Here is a 17289-nt window from a genome sequence, read left to right on the forward strand (position 1 = left end):
ACGTCTATAATCAAAAGCAGCTTCTGAGGCTCCCGAGTAAAATCAGCTTTAATACCTAAAAAAAGTCCTGCAGAAAGCTTGAGAGAAATCAGTCTTGTTACATACCAAAACTAGTAAAGAGCGTTAAATGTCTTTGTACAGCATTAATGGTGCAATTAATACTAGTACTAGGTAAAGTAACGGTAACATTTAAAATTGTAACGATTCAAACAAAATACGTTAAGTTAACTTCTTCTTAAGCTAAGTTCTGCTTTTAAAGCTATGTTCTGCTTCTGGTTTTCTAAGCCGTTTAAGTACTCGAAGAGTACTGCTTTTGTTAATGCGATACGAGAGCTTCTGATTTTATACTGTTTTCTGATTATAGCTATCGCGACCTACTGGTTTTGACTCTCATCACCACAATTAAATTAAGTCTAACAAGTTTTATTTGATAATCTTTTCTTCTATCTCCGAATCAGGTCCACGACCGGATTATTTGTTCCTCTTCTAACTTGTTCTAGAAATTATAGAAGATATTTTGCGTAGAGATAAAAAACAAGAGGCGTCTCAAAATCCCTTTTTTTCTTTGATGGAGGCCGAAAATCGGAAAAAAAAATTGAGTGCAATTTTCGAAATTTGCAATGATATGGTGGCTAGAGTTTGTGGCTTCATTCCTTGAACTCGAGCCATTGACCTAATTTTCATATTGTATATATAGGTTCTTTAATTAACATTAATGAGCTATATTATTTCATTAGACTAGTCCAACTAGTTTAATTAATTAAGTCAAAAATTTTAATAATTTAGTATTTTGGATTTGTACTCCTACAAGCTCATTATGCATACCCTATTACATTAATCTTTTATAAAATTAACCTTTGAGTTTAATGATTTAAATTCTCAAATTTTATAAATTCAACTCCTTGAATTTATTCTTTCCAAATTTTAATTATCATAAATTCAACTTCTTAAATTTACTATCTCATAATTTTAATTATCATAAATTCAACTCCATTAATTTACTATGTCGGAATTTTATATAAATTCAACTCCTTGAATTTATTCTCTCAATGGAAACAAATGATCTAGTGCTTGTGTTATTCTCAATGGTTTACGGATACAGCTAGCTGTGGGTTCACAAAACTTTGTGATTAATGACATTTTTCTTTATTCGGACTTACCCTAATTTGGCATATTCAATATACCAACATTTGATCACCAGAATGTCAGAAATCATTTTCTTATTAAAATCATCGAATCATGGTAGGAGCGTCTAATAGCACCGCCCATGATTCCCTAGATATCACTGATAGTACTTGCAAGAACCAATCATTTATGATTAACGTACAGTACGTTCCCTTCATCTCATATATCCCGATCAAATCTGCAACAATTGGTTCATCGAGGGTTGCATATTAAATTCAATAGCTATATGATACAGTTATGAAATATTCATAGTATCATCGCATGCACAAACTAGAGAACTCTTTCCCTAACGTACATATCACACTTTGGCCAGAGATTTCATGTACTATTATTTTGTTAGATCACATAAGTTATCAACACCCGTAGGTGAGTGGTGAATTCCTGACCACAATGCACTGGCTCCTACACACTTCGCAATTGCACCCAACCTCGTCACCTTGTGACCCTCGCGGAATCAGTAAACGAGTCAAAGCACAGTCTTAGTATGTAGAGGCTCAGTGTTGTCTCGGGTCGCAAAGACTAATGATGTACAATTACAACCACAGACTTTTCCTCTCGATGGATGGTAACAACATGGAAAGTCCGAGAGAGTTGTTCGGTACAATCATCGTCTGATTACCCATCTGTATGATTGGACATCTCTATGTCCTTTCCATGAAACACAGTACACAACATCACAGATGCTAGTGTCAAGCGGCTTTATCCTTATTTTTAGGCGGCTCAATCAACTAAGAAAAAATTTAGAATATACAGTGCTTACAAATGAGTTTGAAGATCGAAGTACGATTCATTTGTATTAAAGAATAATCAAGTACTTTATCTATGCGGATTACATGAGTATACAGATAAAGTAAAATGAAACCATCAAACGTAAATTATATTAAATTAAAGACTATTAATTACAACTGAGTCGATAAATTCCCTAGCCAACCGTTGACTTGCAGGATATCTACTCCAACAATATGATGACATGGAAAATATGCTTATGTATACCCAAGATTGATCAACCATTATTTAATGAGATGTCATACTCAAATTGAACATAATCATACAAAATAATATGATTATCCCAAGTCACCAAGCACAGCCAAAATGCACAGCTATTGAACGAACTGAAAAAACGTATAAAAAAGACCAGGCAAAGCCACCCTACCAACCCACCACTCCCCCACATCCCTTTTTTCTATGCTGTCTTGTTCTCATCTATTTGTCATATTATTATAACAAGTATGTATAAATATATATATATATATATATATGCGCGCGCGCGTGAGCGACAGCCCTACCAAGAGGCAAGGAAGCGGTTAAACGATAAATTATTATTGGTAAAACAATAATATATATTTCAAATCATTTATTATTAACTAGTCATCAATGTTTGACGAGTGAGAGAGAATTTTCTTTCTTCTTAGTGACCGGTGGACATATTATTCTCACAAGTATATAAATTCGAACTCTAATTTTTTTTTAGCAAAAACTTGTGTGAGACGGACCGGTGGACATATCATTCTCACAAGTATATAAATTCGAACCCTAATTTCTTTGTAGCAAAAACTTGTGTGAGACGGTCTCACGGATCGTATTTTGTGAGACGAATATCTTATTTGGGTCATCCATGAAAAAGTATTACTTTTTTTGCTAAGAGTATTACTTTTCATTTTGAATATTGGTAGGATTGACCCGTCTCACAGATAAAGATTCATGAGACCGTCTTATAAAAGACCTACTCTTTTTTTTATTATGTAAATTTTTTGGTTGTTTTAGGATCTTGTTATATATTTGTTGATTGTAATTATTCACTTGTATTGTTTACTCTTCAATTGATTTTCGTAATTTGTGAATAAAGTTATTATTAATTATTTTCAGGAAAAATCAAATCATAGGGTCAATTCTATGTTAAATTTGAAATTTAAAAATATCATTTAAATTTCGTCATTATATCTTAAATTTTATTATTTGGTTAATATATATATATATATATATATATTTTTTTTTTAAAATTTCTGGCTCTCTGTCCCTTCGACAAAATTCTGGATCATCCCTGTGCGTGCGCGTTATAATTTCAAAACCCAAACTTAGGAAATTAATCCACTATGGAGTTAATGAACATTACACAAGACTCAAACTTAAATTAGTTTTATATTAGATTAAATGATTTTATTTGAGCAAAACATTTAACAAATTAGTATTTTAAATGACTCAATGTATTAAGTCCATCTCCAACCCATAAATCTATTTAGTGCAGTTTCTGCACCAAATATAACATTTATCTCCAACCCATTTACTTCAAATCTTACACTAAAAAGTATATTCTTCGAATATTCCATTTGTTTACTATTTATTTATAAATTTAACAATATAATTATAATTAATGTTAATATTAGTATTATAATTATAATTTTATTTTTATTAATACTAGAGTTAAAAATGTCAAAAATAAAAAAAAACTAGAAATATTTTTATAAATTTTCTAATATAATTATCATTAATTTTTTGTGTTTTAATTTTTATTATGAAATATTGGTGTGTTAGATGTTTAATTATAAAATTATTTAAAAATATATTTATAAATTTATATTTATAATTCTTAAATATTTATAATTAAAAAAACAAAAAAATTTAAAAAAAAAAAAAAACTGCCCTGCGCTATATTTGGCGCATGGAATATTTGTGTGTTAGATGTTTAATTATAAAATTATTTAAAAATATATTTATAAATTTATATTTATAATTCATTTATAATTAAAAAAACAAAAAAAATTAAAAAAAAAAAAAAAAGAAACTGCCCTACCCCTGCGCCAAATTGGCGCAGAATAGCGCACCTCCCATTGGAGTTCTCCCCAGCGCCAAATGGCGCGGGGTTAGAGATGCCCTAAGAATTTGAAATCTATTGTTATACGAGAAAACGTGACAAAAAGGAATTGAAAGTTAAAAAATTTCAAAATTACGAGTTTAAAAATCATGCAAACATAATTATGTATATTTGGACGAATGATTTGAAAATCAAATTTACGAGATCTTCACATATTAAAACACACCCTCGAATTTAATAATATTTTTTTTAGTGACAAACCCACATTTCGCTTTTTGGTAAAATCGTAATAACAATGTTCAACAAGTCTATAACTTTTGCAATTGAATCTCACTACATGCTGAGGGTTTATGCGAAAGCATGATCCAATGATTTTTCAACAAAATAATAATAACAAAATAAAATAAATTTTTTGGTGATATAAGAAATAACATATTTTGGGGTCACAATGGTATTTTATGTTGTATAAATATGATGCCCACTGAAGAGGTGAGTTTGCTGCCGATAAAAGAGGCAACACCTAAAATCACGATAAATAATGTTAGAAGGGCGTCGAGAGTGATTTTCGACGTATTTTTTCCGATTCTCAAACTAAATTCAGGCTATCAAAATGTATACTGAAAATAAGAGTTAATACTCTCCATAAAATGAAATCAAACCCGATATTTATAGAGAGAATGAGTTACCAAGAGTCCAAAATCCTAAGGACTCACGCCCTAAGTTGGGAGCTGAGTCCTCCCAAATTGAGGTAATCAAATAATCTATTTTATGGGAGATAAACATTCATTCTGCCCCTTGTAGGAGGCAGGGGCGAAGCTACGTGCTCTTGTATCCGGGTTTTAGCCCGGATGACCCAATTTTTTAAAAAAAAATTTATGTGTAAATTTTGTATAATTTTGAAATAATATGATATTAGTCCGGGTATATCAATTTAAAATATTAAAATATTCTAGAGTTTAAAATTCTAGTCAGGGCAGAGCCATATTTCTGGCTCCGCCACTGGTAGGAGGTCAACTGCACAGCCGACCTGAGGAACATTATTGGTCTCTGTCTGAAACGTCCTCTACTTTTTAACTTTAAAATCCTACTATTTTTTTATAAATATTATTTCTAAAATTAATAATTAAAATCACTTAACATTTTTCATAAATCAAAATAATTTAACATTTAAAATCTCAAGTATATAAAATTTCCTAAATCATCAATTAACAAAATTCAACTCCAATATTTAACATGATCATCATACTTCAAAATAAAGTATAAAAATCTCTAAAAAATTCATTAACAAAATCTTTAAATCTTTTAATTATCAAGCTAATGCGGAAAAATAAATGTCCCTCGGGAACGTATTGCCGGACTCGATCCACTCAAGCGTCAGCACCTCCCTCAATAACATCATCACCTGCAGGATTCAAACCTAATGAGTCTAATGACTCAGCATGTTCCAAACATGAGTGATAAGAACGAATCATATAGCTCTTTTAGGACTGTATTTTGTCGTATTCGTGCTTATCTGACATTTTTATTCCGAGTTTTACGCTTAAATCATCATATTTTTTTATTGTTTGTAGGCTTGACCAAAAGGTGTAAAAAGTTTGATTTTGGAGATAAGGTCAAAGAGTTCAATGCCAAGTAGGAAAAATTTCCGAGAATGAAGAGAATAATTGATGAAGAACTTTTCCTATCATCCAAGAATTCTTATGATAAGATCGAGAAAGTTTTGTGATCTTGAATAAATTTGGGCTAGAAATGTGATTTCTATAACATTTGAAGTTGCTAATATTAAGTTATGGAAGAAGGTGAAACGTCCACTACTCGTTTTCTTAAAATTAATAGAAAATATTTTTTTAAAACCTCACATGACAAACGGCCGAACATACATATACATATATAAATATTTTTAACACCAATTTAAAAATAAATCAACCAACTAAATTTGAAAATAAAAGGAAATAGTCATATGTAAAATCATCCAACATTTTTACCAAACCTAAAAGCAACATTTGAAAATAAATCCAATACTAACAACCTCTCAAAAACCTCTCAAAAGCATAAATAAAAGTCGTGAAAATCTTTAATCACAAACATAAATGCGGAAAAGATAAGCGTTGGTCCTCGGGTTATGTGCACCTTCAGTCCAGTCAGATCAACCATCAAGACTTCAACTACCATCAACATCAAACTCACCTGCATCGGTTGTTAGAGTAGGTGTCCGTCGAGCCAAGTGTTGGGCGAGTGTTCATGTTGAAACTCTATGTATAAACAATCTTTATTTTAATAATATTTGAAATTATTGTTTTGGCACATCTTTATCTGTATACCCATGCTAGTTGCATAGATAAAGTCCTTGAATATACAAATAGTAGAAAGAATATGAGATGCTCATATGATGAGTATCATGAAACTCATATTTGCAATACTGTATATTCTAAACAGTTCATAGTCGATTTAACCGCCGCTAAGAAAGATATAGGCCGCTCGAGTTCGAGACTAGTATCTGCGATGTGAGTACCATGTTTCATTGGTAGGGGACATTGTGATGTCCGAACATGCAGATAGATGCTCCGTGTAGAGTGCACTGAACAACCCTCCATAAAAGACTTTCCAAGTGGTTCTCACTTATCGAGTGGAAACATCCTAGTTTATGGTTGTACACCATTAGTCCTTATGACCCGGGACAACATTGAGACTCTATATGCTAGCATTACACTTTGACTTGTTTACTGACTCATATGGGGTCATCGGGTGGCAAGGTTGGGTGTTTTGTCGAAATATATAGGAGTCGATGCATTGTAGTCGAGGATTCACCGCTTATCTTCGGGTATGGATATCCTATGTGTATGTAGTTTGAAATCTCTGATGAGAGTATGGTGGTAATTATGAAAGTGGTTTCATAGATTACACCATCGATGCAACTACGACATGACACATAGTATCGATTTTTTGACAGCTCTCGATATACCAATAATTGTCGAATCGGTCGACATATATGAGTTGAAGGGACCGTACTGTACGCTAACCATAATTGAATGGTTCTTGCTGGCACTATCATTTGATACCTAGGAAATCATGTAAGCGATGCTGCTAGGCGTTTAACATGATTGGTTGGGTACTATCAGATTTGAGTTCTGACGTTCTCATTATCAAGGAGTTGATAAATAAGAATGAAGCAAATGGGGTATGCTCATATAAGGACATGTTTAGTCCCAAATCACATGGAGAAGTGAATCCACGGCTAGTTGTATCAATGAACCATTGAGGGCCACACAAGTGCTAACTTTTTAGATCCCGTTGAGAAGTTAAAATAGTTCAATGTGTTGAACGGTTTATAAAGGAGTTTATAAGCGTAAATAAAAATAGAAGTATGACTTCTATAAGGGGAATTTAACTTTTAATTTGAGGAAGTGTTCCTAAATTAAAAGTTGGTCAAAAAAATAATGTATTTAAAAATTGTGATTTTCATAAACATTATTATGGACTAAATTAAATTAATTCAAGTGTTGAATTAATTAAACACTAGTGGGCCTAGTAGAGTCCAAATAATTAAATTAATTCAAATATTGAATTAATTAAACAATATTGGGTCTTGTATAGCCCAATAGGAAATAATTATTCAACTAGTGGACTTGAGTAAAATCAATTAAAGTTTAAATGGTATCAAATATGTTTGAAATATTTAAATAAAAGTCCATGGACTTTGTAATTGTTACAAGATCAAATGGAATTGCATGCTTGGGAGGTGAAGGGTTGGAGACTACTTTTTCAATATCCAAGACATGTCATGCACATGCTTACTTTATTTTTTGTCCAACCAAGAAAAACACTTCATTCTCTCCTTATATGCATGGTGGCTAAAATTTGAGCACCCATTCTTCAAAAATTTTTGCTTCTTCAATTGTTGAAGATTGCACTCTCTTCTCAAAGAAAAATTCTCTATTTTTTCTAGTGCAAAATTAGAGGGGATCTTCCTTGTTGGTGGTGGGCTTAATTTTTGAGCAATGTGTGCTCTTGGAATCTTGAAGATTTGTCTTGCCATTGAAGAGCTTAGTTTTTTGACAACTAAGTTGGAGCCATCATCAATCTTTTAAGATTGATAGATATATTTTCTAAAACACTATATGAATGTCATTTTGTGTTTTATTGTATTTACTACACACTATAGTGTTTAGGGTGCTCGGTTCTTGTATGAAAATATTTTTGAAACTTCCGTTGCGCATGTCACGTCCCGGGACGGGGGTTGGTTGACACCGGCGTTGCTCTCAAATTTACATTCGAAAACTACCAGCCTCAGAGTACAGAATTCAGAAACCAGTCTTTTATTCATAATACGAAATAAATCAATTGTCTGTTACAACTCGAATACTGATGTTTTACAGCGGAAATGTAAAACCAGACATAACAGTGTCTGAGCATATGCAGCGGAATATAAAATATAAATCAGAACTGATAAACAACGGTTTTCTTCACCAGCCCCAGGATTGAATCTGCTCTTCTTCTAACTTTTCTTCCTCGTTCTTATCTGAGATGAGTTTGGTGGGTGAGTGATATGGTTGTCACTCAGTAAGCAGGGGCGGGAATAACTCACAATTTTGAAATCATTTTCAACAGAAACGGTAATACAATAATATACAGAAACTCTTTATTTCAGAACAGAAATCAGTATTCAGAAATCAGTAATCGGAAATCAGTATTCGGTATTCAGTAATCAGAAATTTAACAAGTAAGCACTGAGCACGTTCGTGAATTTCATGGCTAAACTGATATCAGTCCCCTATATGTTATCTCCTCTAAGGGGTGAAGCCAGTAATCAGTAATGTTCAGAATATATATTCCTACCATTAGTTCACTAACTTTCAGTGCTTCAAAAGTCAGATATCAAAAATCGAACATACAGAAACTTTGCTTTAAAACATCAATCATCAAACTGGATTAAAGATATTTATACATAAGCCACTTACTGTAATTTGCTGGAGAGTTTCGGTTGAAGTCTGGAAATAGGCTTGCTCTCGCTACTAGTTTCTACTGCCCGAAAATAAGCACTCTCTTATCTCAAATATTTCAAGTGATAACTCAAGATTTGTGTAACACCAATTCAGAGGTTTGAGGGTGTTATATATAGGCAAAATTCTGACTGTTAGCCTCCCAATTAATGGCCATAATCTGCCATTAACAATCTTTATTCCGTGTTAAATGCTTCAGTTACAAGTAATGGGTTGAATTAGTAACTGTCTGCTAGAATTTCGTGCTGTTGCTGCTGGATTTTATCTGTGGTTTGCTGCTGGATTCTAATCTGCTGGAAAAATACCAGCTTCTGAAATATTAGCTTCTGCTGAAATTTTGCATTGCTGCTGGAATGCTGGAATAGCTTCTGTTGGAAATTTGCATTGCTGCTGGAATGCTGGAAATTCGGGTTCTCACAGCGCAAGCGATGACGACTAGGGTTTTTCAAAAGTTTTTTGGAATATCAAAGTGTCATGGACCTTGAGTTGTTGGACCATTGGATGGTTGACATATTTTGTGAAATTTAAATGGGCCAAAATGTTTTTGGTGAAAAATGATTTTTTGGGTCCTTAAGTTTAAATTTACAGAAGTTGTACATATTTTCTCATAAAATAAATAATTTAAGTTGGACTTTAATTATTTATAGTAAATGATGATTTACAACAAATTCGGTTATAAATAAATTAGTTAGAAAGTAGACAAAACAGTTTGTATACTTTGTTAATTTAGTTTATAATCGTGGCGGTTAGTGATTGGATCAAGATATATAATATTGGATCAATTGATTATTGTGATAATTAATTGATGGTGTATGATATGTGATATTATACATGAAGGATGATCAAAAGCCCAGCTTCTCAGATAAAATCGTGCTCGTCTCGTAAAATAATTTGAACTCTACCATTTTTAGAAAAATCTAATCATTTTTAAAAATATTAAGAAGCCTTGAAAACATTTATTGAAAAATATTCATTTTGTCTTGGTCGTCCTCGGTTTCCTTTCTCCAGCCTATTATCGAATATTCGGACAAAATCTTCAATTCTTATGATATCATTTAATCATGTAATTATACTTTTAATCATATATTATGCATCACGTAAGAATTTAAAATCAATTAAGCAAAACGAGTGAGCAATTCAAATCGTTTGCATGCATGTGATTTACGTTGGGCTGATTTTTCAGGCGTTACACTATCGGAGACCATTCTTTTTGTGTGTCTGAAGTAGATATTCAAATGATTTGTTTACCTTTACGGATTATATGTCACATCAAACCTCACTCCAAAATTGGCACATGATCACTTTTCGTTGAGATCTTCTCAATCACTAAGTTAGGAGGTCGGCTAGCTAGGAGATAGGATCTCAAGTAAGTCAAGCAGCTAGGAGCTCAACAAGTTAGGAGGTTGCTTATCTAGGAGATCTTCATGTTGGGAACTCTTTACTAGGGCCAAAACATGCGAGATAGGCCAATGCAAGGCCTTTTTAAATGATTTGTCAGTTTATCCGAGTTAGGTATTCCTCTATAAATTGGTCTAGCTATATAATTTTTAGTGTGACATTTCCTATGGGGTATCACAAATTTTCCCTTCAAATTACGAGTTAATCGAATATTAGAACTCGAATTAGTTGATCTTCTAACATGTCAGCACATATTTAAACATAATTCAGAAAGCATCAACTAATAAAGTTTATGAGATCACCTTGAAAGGCACTTGGTGTAGCCGAGGAAAATGAAATTTGTGTGTAGCCATGAGCTCGACCAAAATACTGAATAATAACCAGCTTGACTACAAATAAAGAACCAAACTCATTACCTCTTTGGTCAATTAAACATTAGAGCCCTTATAGTTGTGAAGGGCTCTGAGCTATGACATTGTTTGAGCTCCACACCACCACTACTAGATCACTCTCCACGAGAATAAACTAGAAATTTTAAAATTAAACCTTAGGTCCTTGGGGTTACCAAGAGATCTGAGCTAGGACCTAGCCTGAGCTCACTATCTCCTTCGATTATCAGTCAGAACACTTGAAATTTTAAAATTAGACATTGGAGTAATCGGGTTACCAAGAGTTCCGAGCTAGGACCAATATCCTCAGCTTGTCGGTTTTAACAAATGCAGATTTTAATGTAAAAGCCCACTTACTTTTAAATACGCTTAATAAAATTTCTTCTGGTATTTGAAAATGGTCTGCTCTTGCTTGTAGAATGATGCTTGAAAATGGACACTAATAGCGATTGGCTAAGTAAATCACACTAGACAAACTTTGTACGACTGACTCATCTGAAAAAGTTTTGGTTTGAAGAATCAAATTCTTGACGAGCATATCCTTGTGTTTTGAATGAGAGGATTGTTTCAACTTTCATATTATCTGAATAAAACCAAGCAAACAGCTCCTGTAAGCCAGCCAAAATATGACCAAAAAAATTATATTGGGTTTAAAAACTGTTAATAGAATTTGATTATCAATTATATTTTGAAACCTGATTCAATGTACAAAATTTTTATTTGCAAAACATTTTTTTTAGTAAACTACAATATCAACTTGCGTCAGTAACAAAATAATTGACTCTTTTTTGCTGCATTCCCAGTAAAAAAAAAGGACAAAGAAAGCGAGTGGGAGAGAGAGAGAATGGCCAAATAGGAGTAAAGGAAAGCCATTAATGAGGTTGTTAGAGTTTAAATCACTCCTCCCATGAAAATAAATGATAAATAAATATTTAAAAAAGGATGCAGAATGTACAACTGGCTGTGTGGCGGGTGCATCCCTGACCTGTCACAGACGATATATTGAAATTTTCTGGCCAAGGAAAGGAAAAAGACAATGCAAGAAACAAGGGAAAAAAGTGAGCTGGTAATGTTGTTGCTGAGGTAAGTAAATTGTAGGCTTGGAAAGCACAAATTGCCAGTCTCCCTTTCTCTCTCTTCTTTCTGTCTCCTCGGCTACACAGATCTTTGTTTCTCTCTGCTTTGCTTGGTGGAAGGAAAAGGCTAGTCAAGAAACAGGAAAAGAAAAGAAAAAAAAAATGAAGAAGAAGAAAAACCCATGTGTGTAATGATCATTTCAACCCCGAAGGTGAATTTTCACTGTTCACCATCAATGGTAGCCTTGAATTGGTTGGTGGGCTATGATTGAGGTGAACAGAGGTCTCAGCACATCTATTAGGCTTCGTTTCCGGACCCCACTTTGGGAATGTGTTTTCGTGCGATCTGAGCTTTTCTGAAGGCAAGTTTTTGTGGATTTTCTTTTATATTGTTGCCTTTTTCTGGTGGAAGATCCATGAGAATGAACCTGCAAGAAGTTTTGGGTAGTGCACAGTGAAACTTGTTTTTTAAACTAGAAAGGCAGTAGTTAAAAACAACTCAGCCCATTTTTTCCTCCTTGCCCACATTTTCTTGAAAACAATTTCTTGGTTACAAAGTTCAATCATCACAATGAGGAAGCATGGATGGCAGCTTCCCTACCATCCTCTCCAGGTATTATTTTCTTCGTTTTTCACGCACACACACACACACACAATTATTCACTCTCTGATGTGTATCGCCAGTGGATGCATTTATTTACATTTTCTTGATTTGGTTTTGGATTTCTTTGAGATGTTAAACTGGTTTGAACTCGGATATATGTGTGTGTGTGCAGGTGGTAGCTGTTGCTGTTTTTATTGCTTTGGGATTTGCTTTCTATGTTTTCTTTGCCCCGTTTCTGGGAAAGCAGTTGTTCCAATACATAGCGATGGGAATTTACACTCCTCTTGTAAGTACATTGCTTCCTTCTTTTGAGATTATTTCTTCTCCTTTCTGGCATTGAAGTTTACAATTTTACTGGCCTGTTGGGGAACGTAGATCTGTTATTTCCAATTATTGCTTCTTTCTGTTTATACCGTGAAATTAACATTTTTCCTGGATGAGTCTTTAGTTGAACTTCACACTCCTCTTTACTCTGCCTTTTCATTTTCAAATTTTTAATTCTATTGTTGAAGGATTTTTAAGTTGTAGATAAGCATTAAAGTTACTGAGGCCCGTCACTGGTGTAAAGGACTCTAAGATGCTTGTTCTTTGGAGATTTGTCACATGTACAGGGCATTTAAGGAGCCACAAGTTCCTCCATCAAAGATTTCACTAAAGTAATTTAAAGATTGTGGTTTGTCTACATTATTATTTGCCTTTGGGAATTATAGAATATTGACTTTTTTGACTATCTTTTTATTTTGTAACTTTACTTTTTCATGCACTGGTCCTGGTTGCATCTTTGCTGAGATGTAAATGGATTTATTCATGAAAATAAACGAGTCCTAAGATTTACAGCGATTCTGTCCAAATGTTTCAAACTATTTTATGTTGAAATTGCGGAACATGATTGATTAAATTAAAATATATGGCTTCTTGGTTGGCTGCAAGCTGTATTCATGAATTTCATTGGCGGGTTAGGTGTAGTGACATGTCAAACTTTGGTATGCTTGACAATTTTTCTTACACAGTCTATGTGGTGTTGGCAACATTTTCCACATCTTTTGAAACTGATAGCTGAGACTGCTGGTGCATGCAATCTTTTGAAACTATAGCAACTATTCTCTTTGTATGGAGCCATTACGATCTCATGATGTACGCTTATAATTAACTTCTTGTAGATAGCTAATATTAAAGTTAGTTAACATGAGAAGAATTTGTGAAGTGTAATAAATTTAACCGGTGATTGGTTTTTTTTGAGTCGTTCAGAAGATGTTTTTTGACATGGTTGTGGCCTGTGGGGTTAAAGATATGAATATGCACTTCTATATTCTTATATTCTTACGCTTTTGTATTGCCATTTCACAGATTATATTTGTGTTTGGCCTCTACGTATGGTGCACAGCTGCTGATCCTGCGGATTCAGGAGTCTTTAAATCGAAGAAATACCTTAAAATTCCCGACAACAAAAAACAACCCAAATTAAATGCGCCTATTCTCGGTGGAAGGTCAAATTCTTCAATTCAAGATGCCAATACTACTATAACCCGAGAGGATACGAATGAGGGGAGAAAAAATGACGTTCATTCAGCATCAGAATGTGATGCTGAACCTGAAAAGAAGAATCCCTCACTTCATCATAAACCCTTGTTCACTGCTCTGCTTGCCTTATCGCCTTGTGCTTACGTTTGTAATTCTCATGAAGAATCTTCTGAGCAACAAATGCGTGAAGATGGGATGTTCTACTGTAGTTTGTGTGAAGTAGAGGTGTGTAGTAATTGCTTCCTGCATCGAGATTTGAGATACTCATCCCCACAAATATTTAAGACCTTGTGTGCTACATGTTGATGTACTTTGACTCGATATTTCTCATTTTCTAAAAATCGACCTAGGCGCCGGCCAACCACATCGAAAAGTGCTAGTCGGCCAGCCTAGGCGGCTAGGCGGACTTAGTCGGCGAAAATTATTATTATTTTTTGGGCTTTTTTGGGTTATTTTCTAAAAAAAGTTTCCAATTTTTAAAAAATAAAAAGTAATTTTTTCATAGGCCCTAAACCAAAGTCCAACGAGAAATGCTATTTGTTGACACCAAAATTCATCCTATTATATTGATACGGTGGAATCTGCCTAGCGACACCTAGTCCTCTCTAGCGCTAGCGAAGTTTTGAACCTTGATATTTCTTAGGTTCAAGTGGTTCAATTGACAAGTACCATTTTACAGGTTTACAAGTACAGTAAGCATTGCAGAGTTTGTGACAAATGCGTTGATCGTTTTGATCACCACTGCAGGGTACGGCACACCGCTTTCTCTTGCCGGTTAGAGTTTTTGAAACAAGAGCTTCTTATTACTTTTCTTGTTTTTGCAGTGGCTAAACAATTGCATAGGCAAAAGAAACTACCGAAAGTTTTTTACACTCATGTGTTCTGCCCTGCTCCTGGTATGCTCAAAACACCCATTGTTCACGAGTCTAAGTATTTTGTAGTATATGACTTTCCACTTGATCCTGTTTTTCTTAGGAATCGAGCCACCTTCTGCATTATTTTGTTTACTATGTTTTATCCCATTTTTTGTAAGCTACACCAAAATATAAATCATTTTCCCATGCACATCAAGCTTCATGTTCCTCTTTTTCTTCTATTTATTGTCCCTTTAATTTAGCTTGCTTGACCCCACATCAAGATTTCCTCCTTGAACTGAGAATTTTCATGTTATGTCCCTACTTGGGGTGACCACTTATCTTGTCGGACTTTAGCTAAATCCTTGAAGTTACCTATAAAATGTGATTGTGTTTTCAGGCCAGAAAGTTTCTAATTCAGTTAATATTGACATTTATTCTTGATTGGACTTGAGATTGCAGTTTATACTTCAATGGTCAACTGGGATCCTTGTGTTGATCTGTTGTTTTCTTGAGAGGAAAAGATTCTCAAAGGACATTAGCTCCAAGTTAGGAAGCAGTTTCACCATGGTTCCTTTTGTTATTGTTCTGGTGGGTATTTTGGTACTTCATTTTAGCAGTTCAGTATACATTTGGCTGACATTTGCTGTATTCCGAATGATAAATGAAATTCGGTTTTCCATTATATAGTCAGTCTGTACCATATTGGCCATGATTGCGACCCTGCCACTTGCTCAGCTCTTCTTCTTTCATATTCTTCTGATAAAGAAGGTTCAACTTCATTTTCCTTTCTACGTAATGTCATTTTTTTGCTGATCATTGTGACAGAGTTGACAATTGTCCGTGTTGGATTGACAGGGAATTAGCACATATGATTATATTATAGCTCTCAGGGAGCAAGAACAAGCAGGAGGGCAGCAGAGTCCTCAGATGTCTCCTGTTAGTTCTATTACTGGATTAAGCAGTGCCAGCTCATTCAACACTTTCCATCGAGCTGCGTGGTGCACTCCTCCGCCTCTTTTCCTTGAAGATCAGGTTAAACTTTTCTGAAGTCATCTTATCTTTTGAGTAACTTCATAATTTTCAACTTGCCATTTCATCATGATTGCGAAATTCTGACATGAGGCTTATTTATTGGTATCGTGACTTTTATGGTCGTTCTGCAGTTCGATGTAGTCCCTCCTGAGACTGGATCTGTCAGTTCGCTAGGCAAAAAGATGGTCGTGGAGGAGCCATCAAAGAAAAAGAATCATGCTGCTGTAAAGATAAGTCCATGGACGTTGGCACGTTTGAATGCCGAGGACGTGTCCAAGGCTGCTGCTGAGGCGAGAAAAAAGTCGAAGATTTTACGGCCTGTGGCAAGACAAGAAGCACCTTATTCTCTTGAGACAGACAGTAGTTTTGGAAGTAGTGGACGTCGCATGGCCCCAAATCCTGATAATAGTAGAAAGAAAGGTGGTAGCAAGCGAATTCGTCTTCCTTCTGAGATACCCAATATTTCGAGTGTAGATGCCAAAAGCAACAGAGACAATCATATGATCATCTCTGAGACATCAACAAGCTTGATGCCTGTACAACTTGAAGCTAGAAGTTCTTTCAGGCCAGGACGAGCCATGCCAAGCTCAACTGGTAATGTAGCTTCATCTCCTGACAGTAGCTTAGGTTCTCCTGATGTCCATTCTTTTCGAGGCTCCTCACTGGGAGTTGAAGAAGCTAGGCTATCGGCTGCTGCCATGGCTAATCAGAACGAAATCCCATTATCAAGATCAACTAGTGGTGGATACGACGCGTCTGGTGGGGAAGACAGCGACCAAGTACCTACAAGAATTCTGCACAGATCCAGCAACTGGAGTAGCCTTCTGTTTGGCACCGAACAAGACAGAACCGCCAAGAAATTCATGCCACCATCTTCATCCACAATGTCATAAAATAGAAAGGTTTGAAGAGTAAAGCCTGAGAGTAAGCCTCATGTGTCCATGTTACAGAATGTAGATTCTTGTGATTTTTTCTTCATTTGCTGGCGTTCAAAATTATAATGAACTTTTGGTACTTGGATATCGGTTTTATAGGGTCGCCTGCCTTCGACAAGAACGATTTGTTCAGCTGCGACATTCTATCGATATTTTCGTGCTCTTTAAAGAGCTCAGATTCATGGAGAACTTGGTGCTTTATACATGTTCTAAAGATTACAAAGGCATTTCTTTGAGACATGATATGCAAGCAGAGAAGTTCGAAATTCAAATAATATAGTGGCATAACTGAACCATTAGCTCAGTAGTGCTTCGAAAATAAAAATTTATTGTTTATAGAAAAATAAGATTTTTGTTACATCTAACAATAATAAATTTAAAAAATTTAACTGGCAAATATAAATTTTGCAAAGAATTATAAGCTGTTTTAATATTTCACTGGCTGATTGTATGCAATTTTGCAAATATAAATTTTTTGCG

General features: G+C 34.5%; 1 protein-coding gene across 1 annotated transcript; it reads left to right on the forward strand.

Moving 5' to 3' along the window:
• Positions 1–11621: 11621 nt before the first annotated feature.
• On the forward strand, positions 11622–17014 carry LOC142520530 (putative protein S-acyltransferase 22). Its single transcript, XM_075623541.1, has 9 exons — positions 11622–12473; positions 12637–12750; positions 13812–14210; positions 14665–14733; positions 14810–14881; positions 15302–15430; positions 15530–15610; positions 15698–15874; positions 16006–17014. Exons 1-9 carry the CDS (start codon positions 12432–12434, stop codon positions 16765–16767), a joined length of 1845 nt encoding a protein of 614 aa, XP_075479656.1. The 5' UTR covers positions 11622–12431; the 3' UTR covers positions 16768–17014.
• Positions 17015–17289: the final 275 nt, after the last annotated feature.

Source organism: Primulina tabacum, chromosome 12 (assembly GCF_025594145.1).
Source record: "Primulina tabacum isolate GXHZ01 chromosome 12, ASM2559414v2, whole genome shotgun sequence".
In the NCBI taxonomy this organism is placed as follows: domain Eukaryota; kingdom Viridiplantae; phylum Streptophyta; class Magnoliopsida; order Lamiales; family Gesneriaceae; genus Primulina; species Primulina tabacum.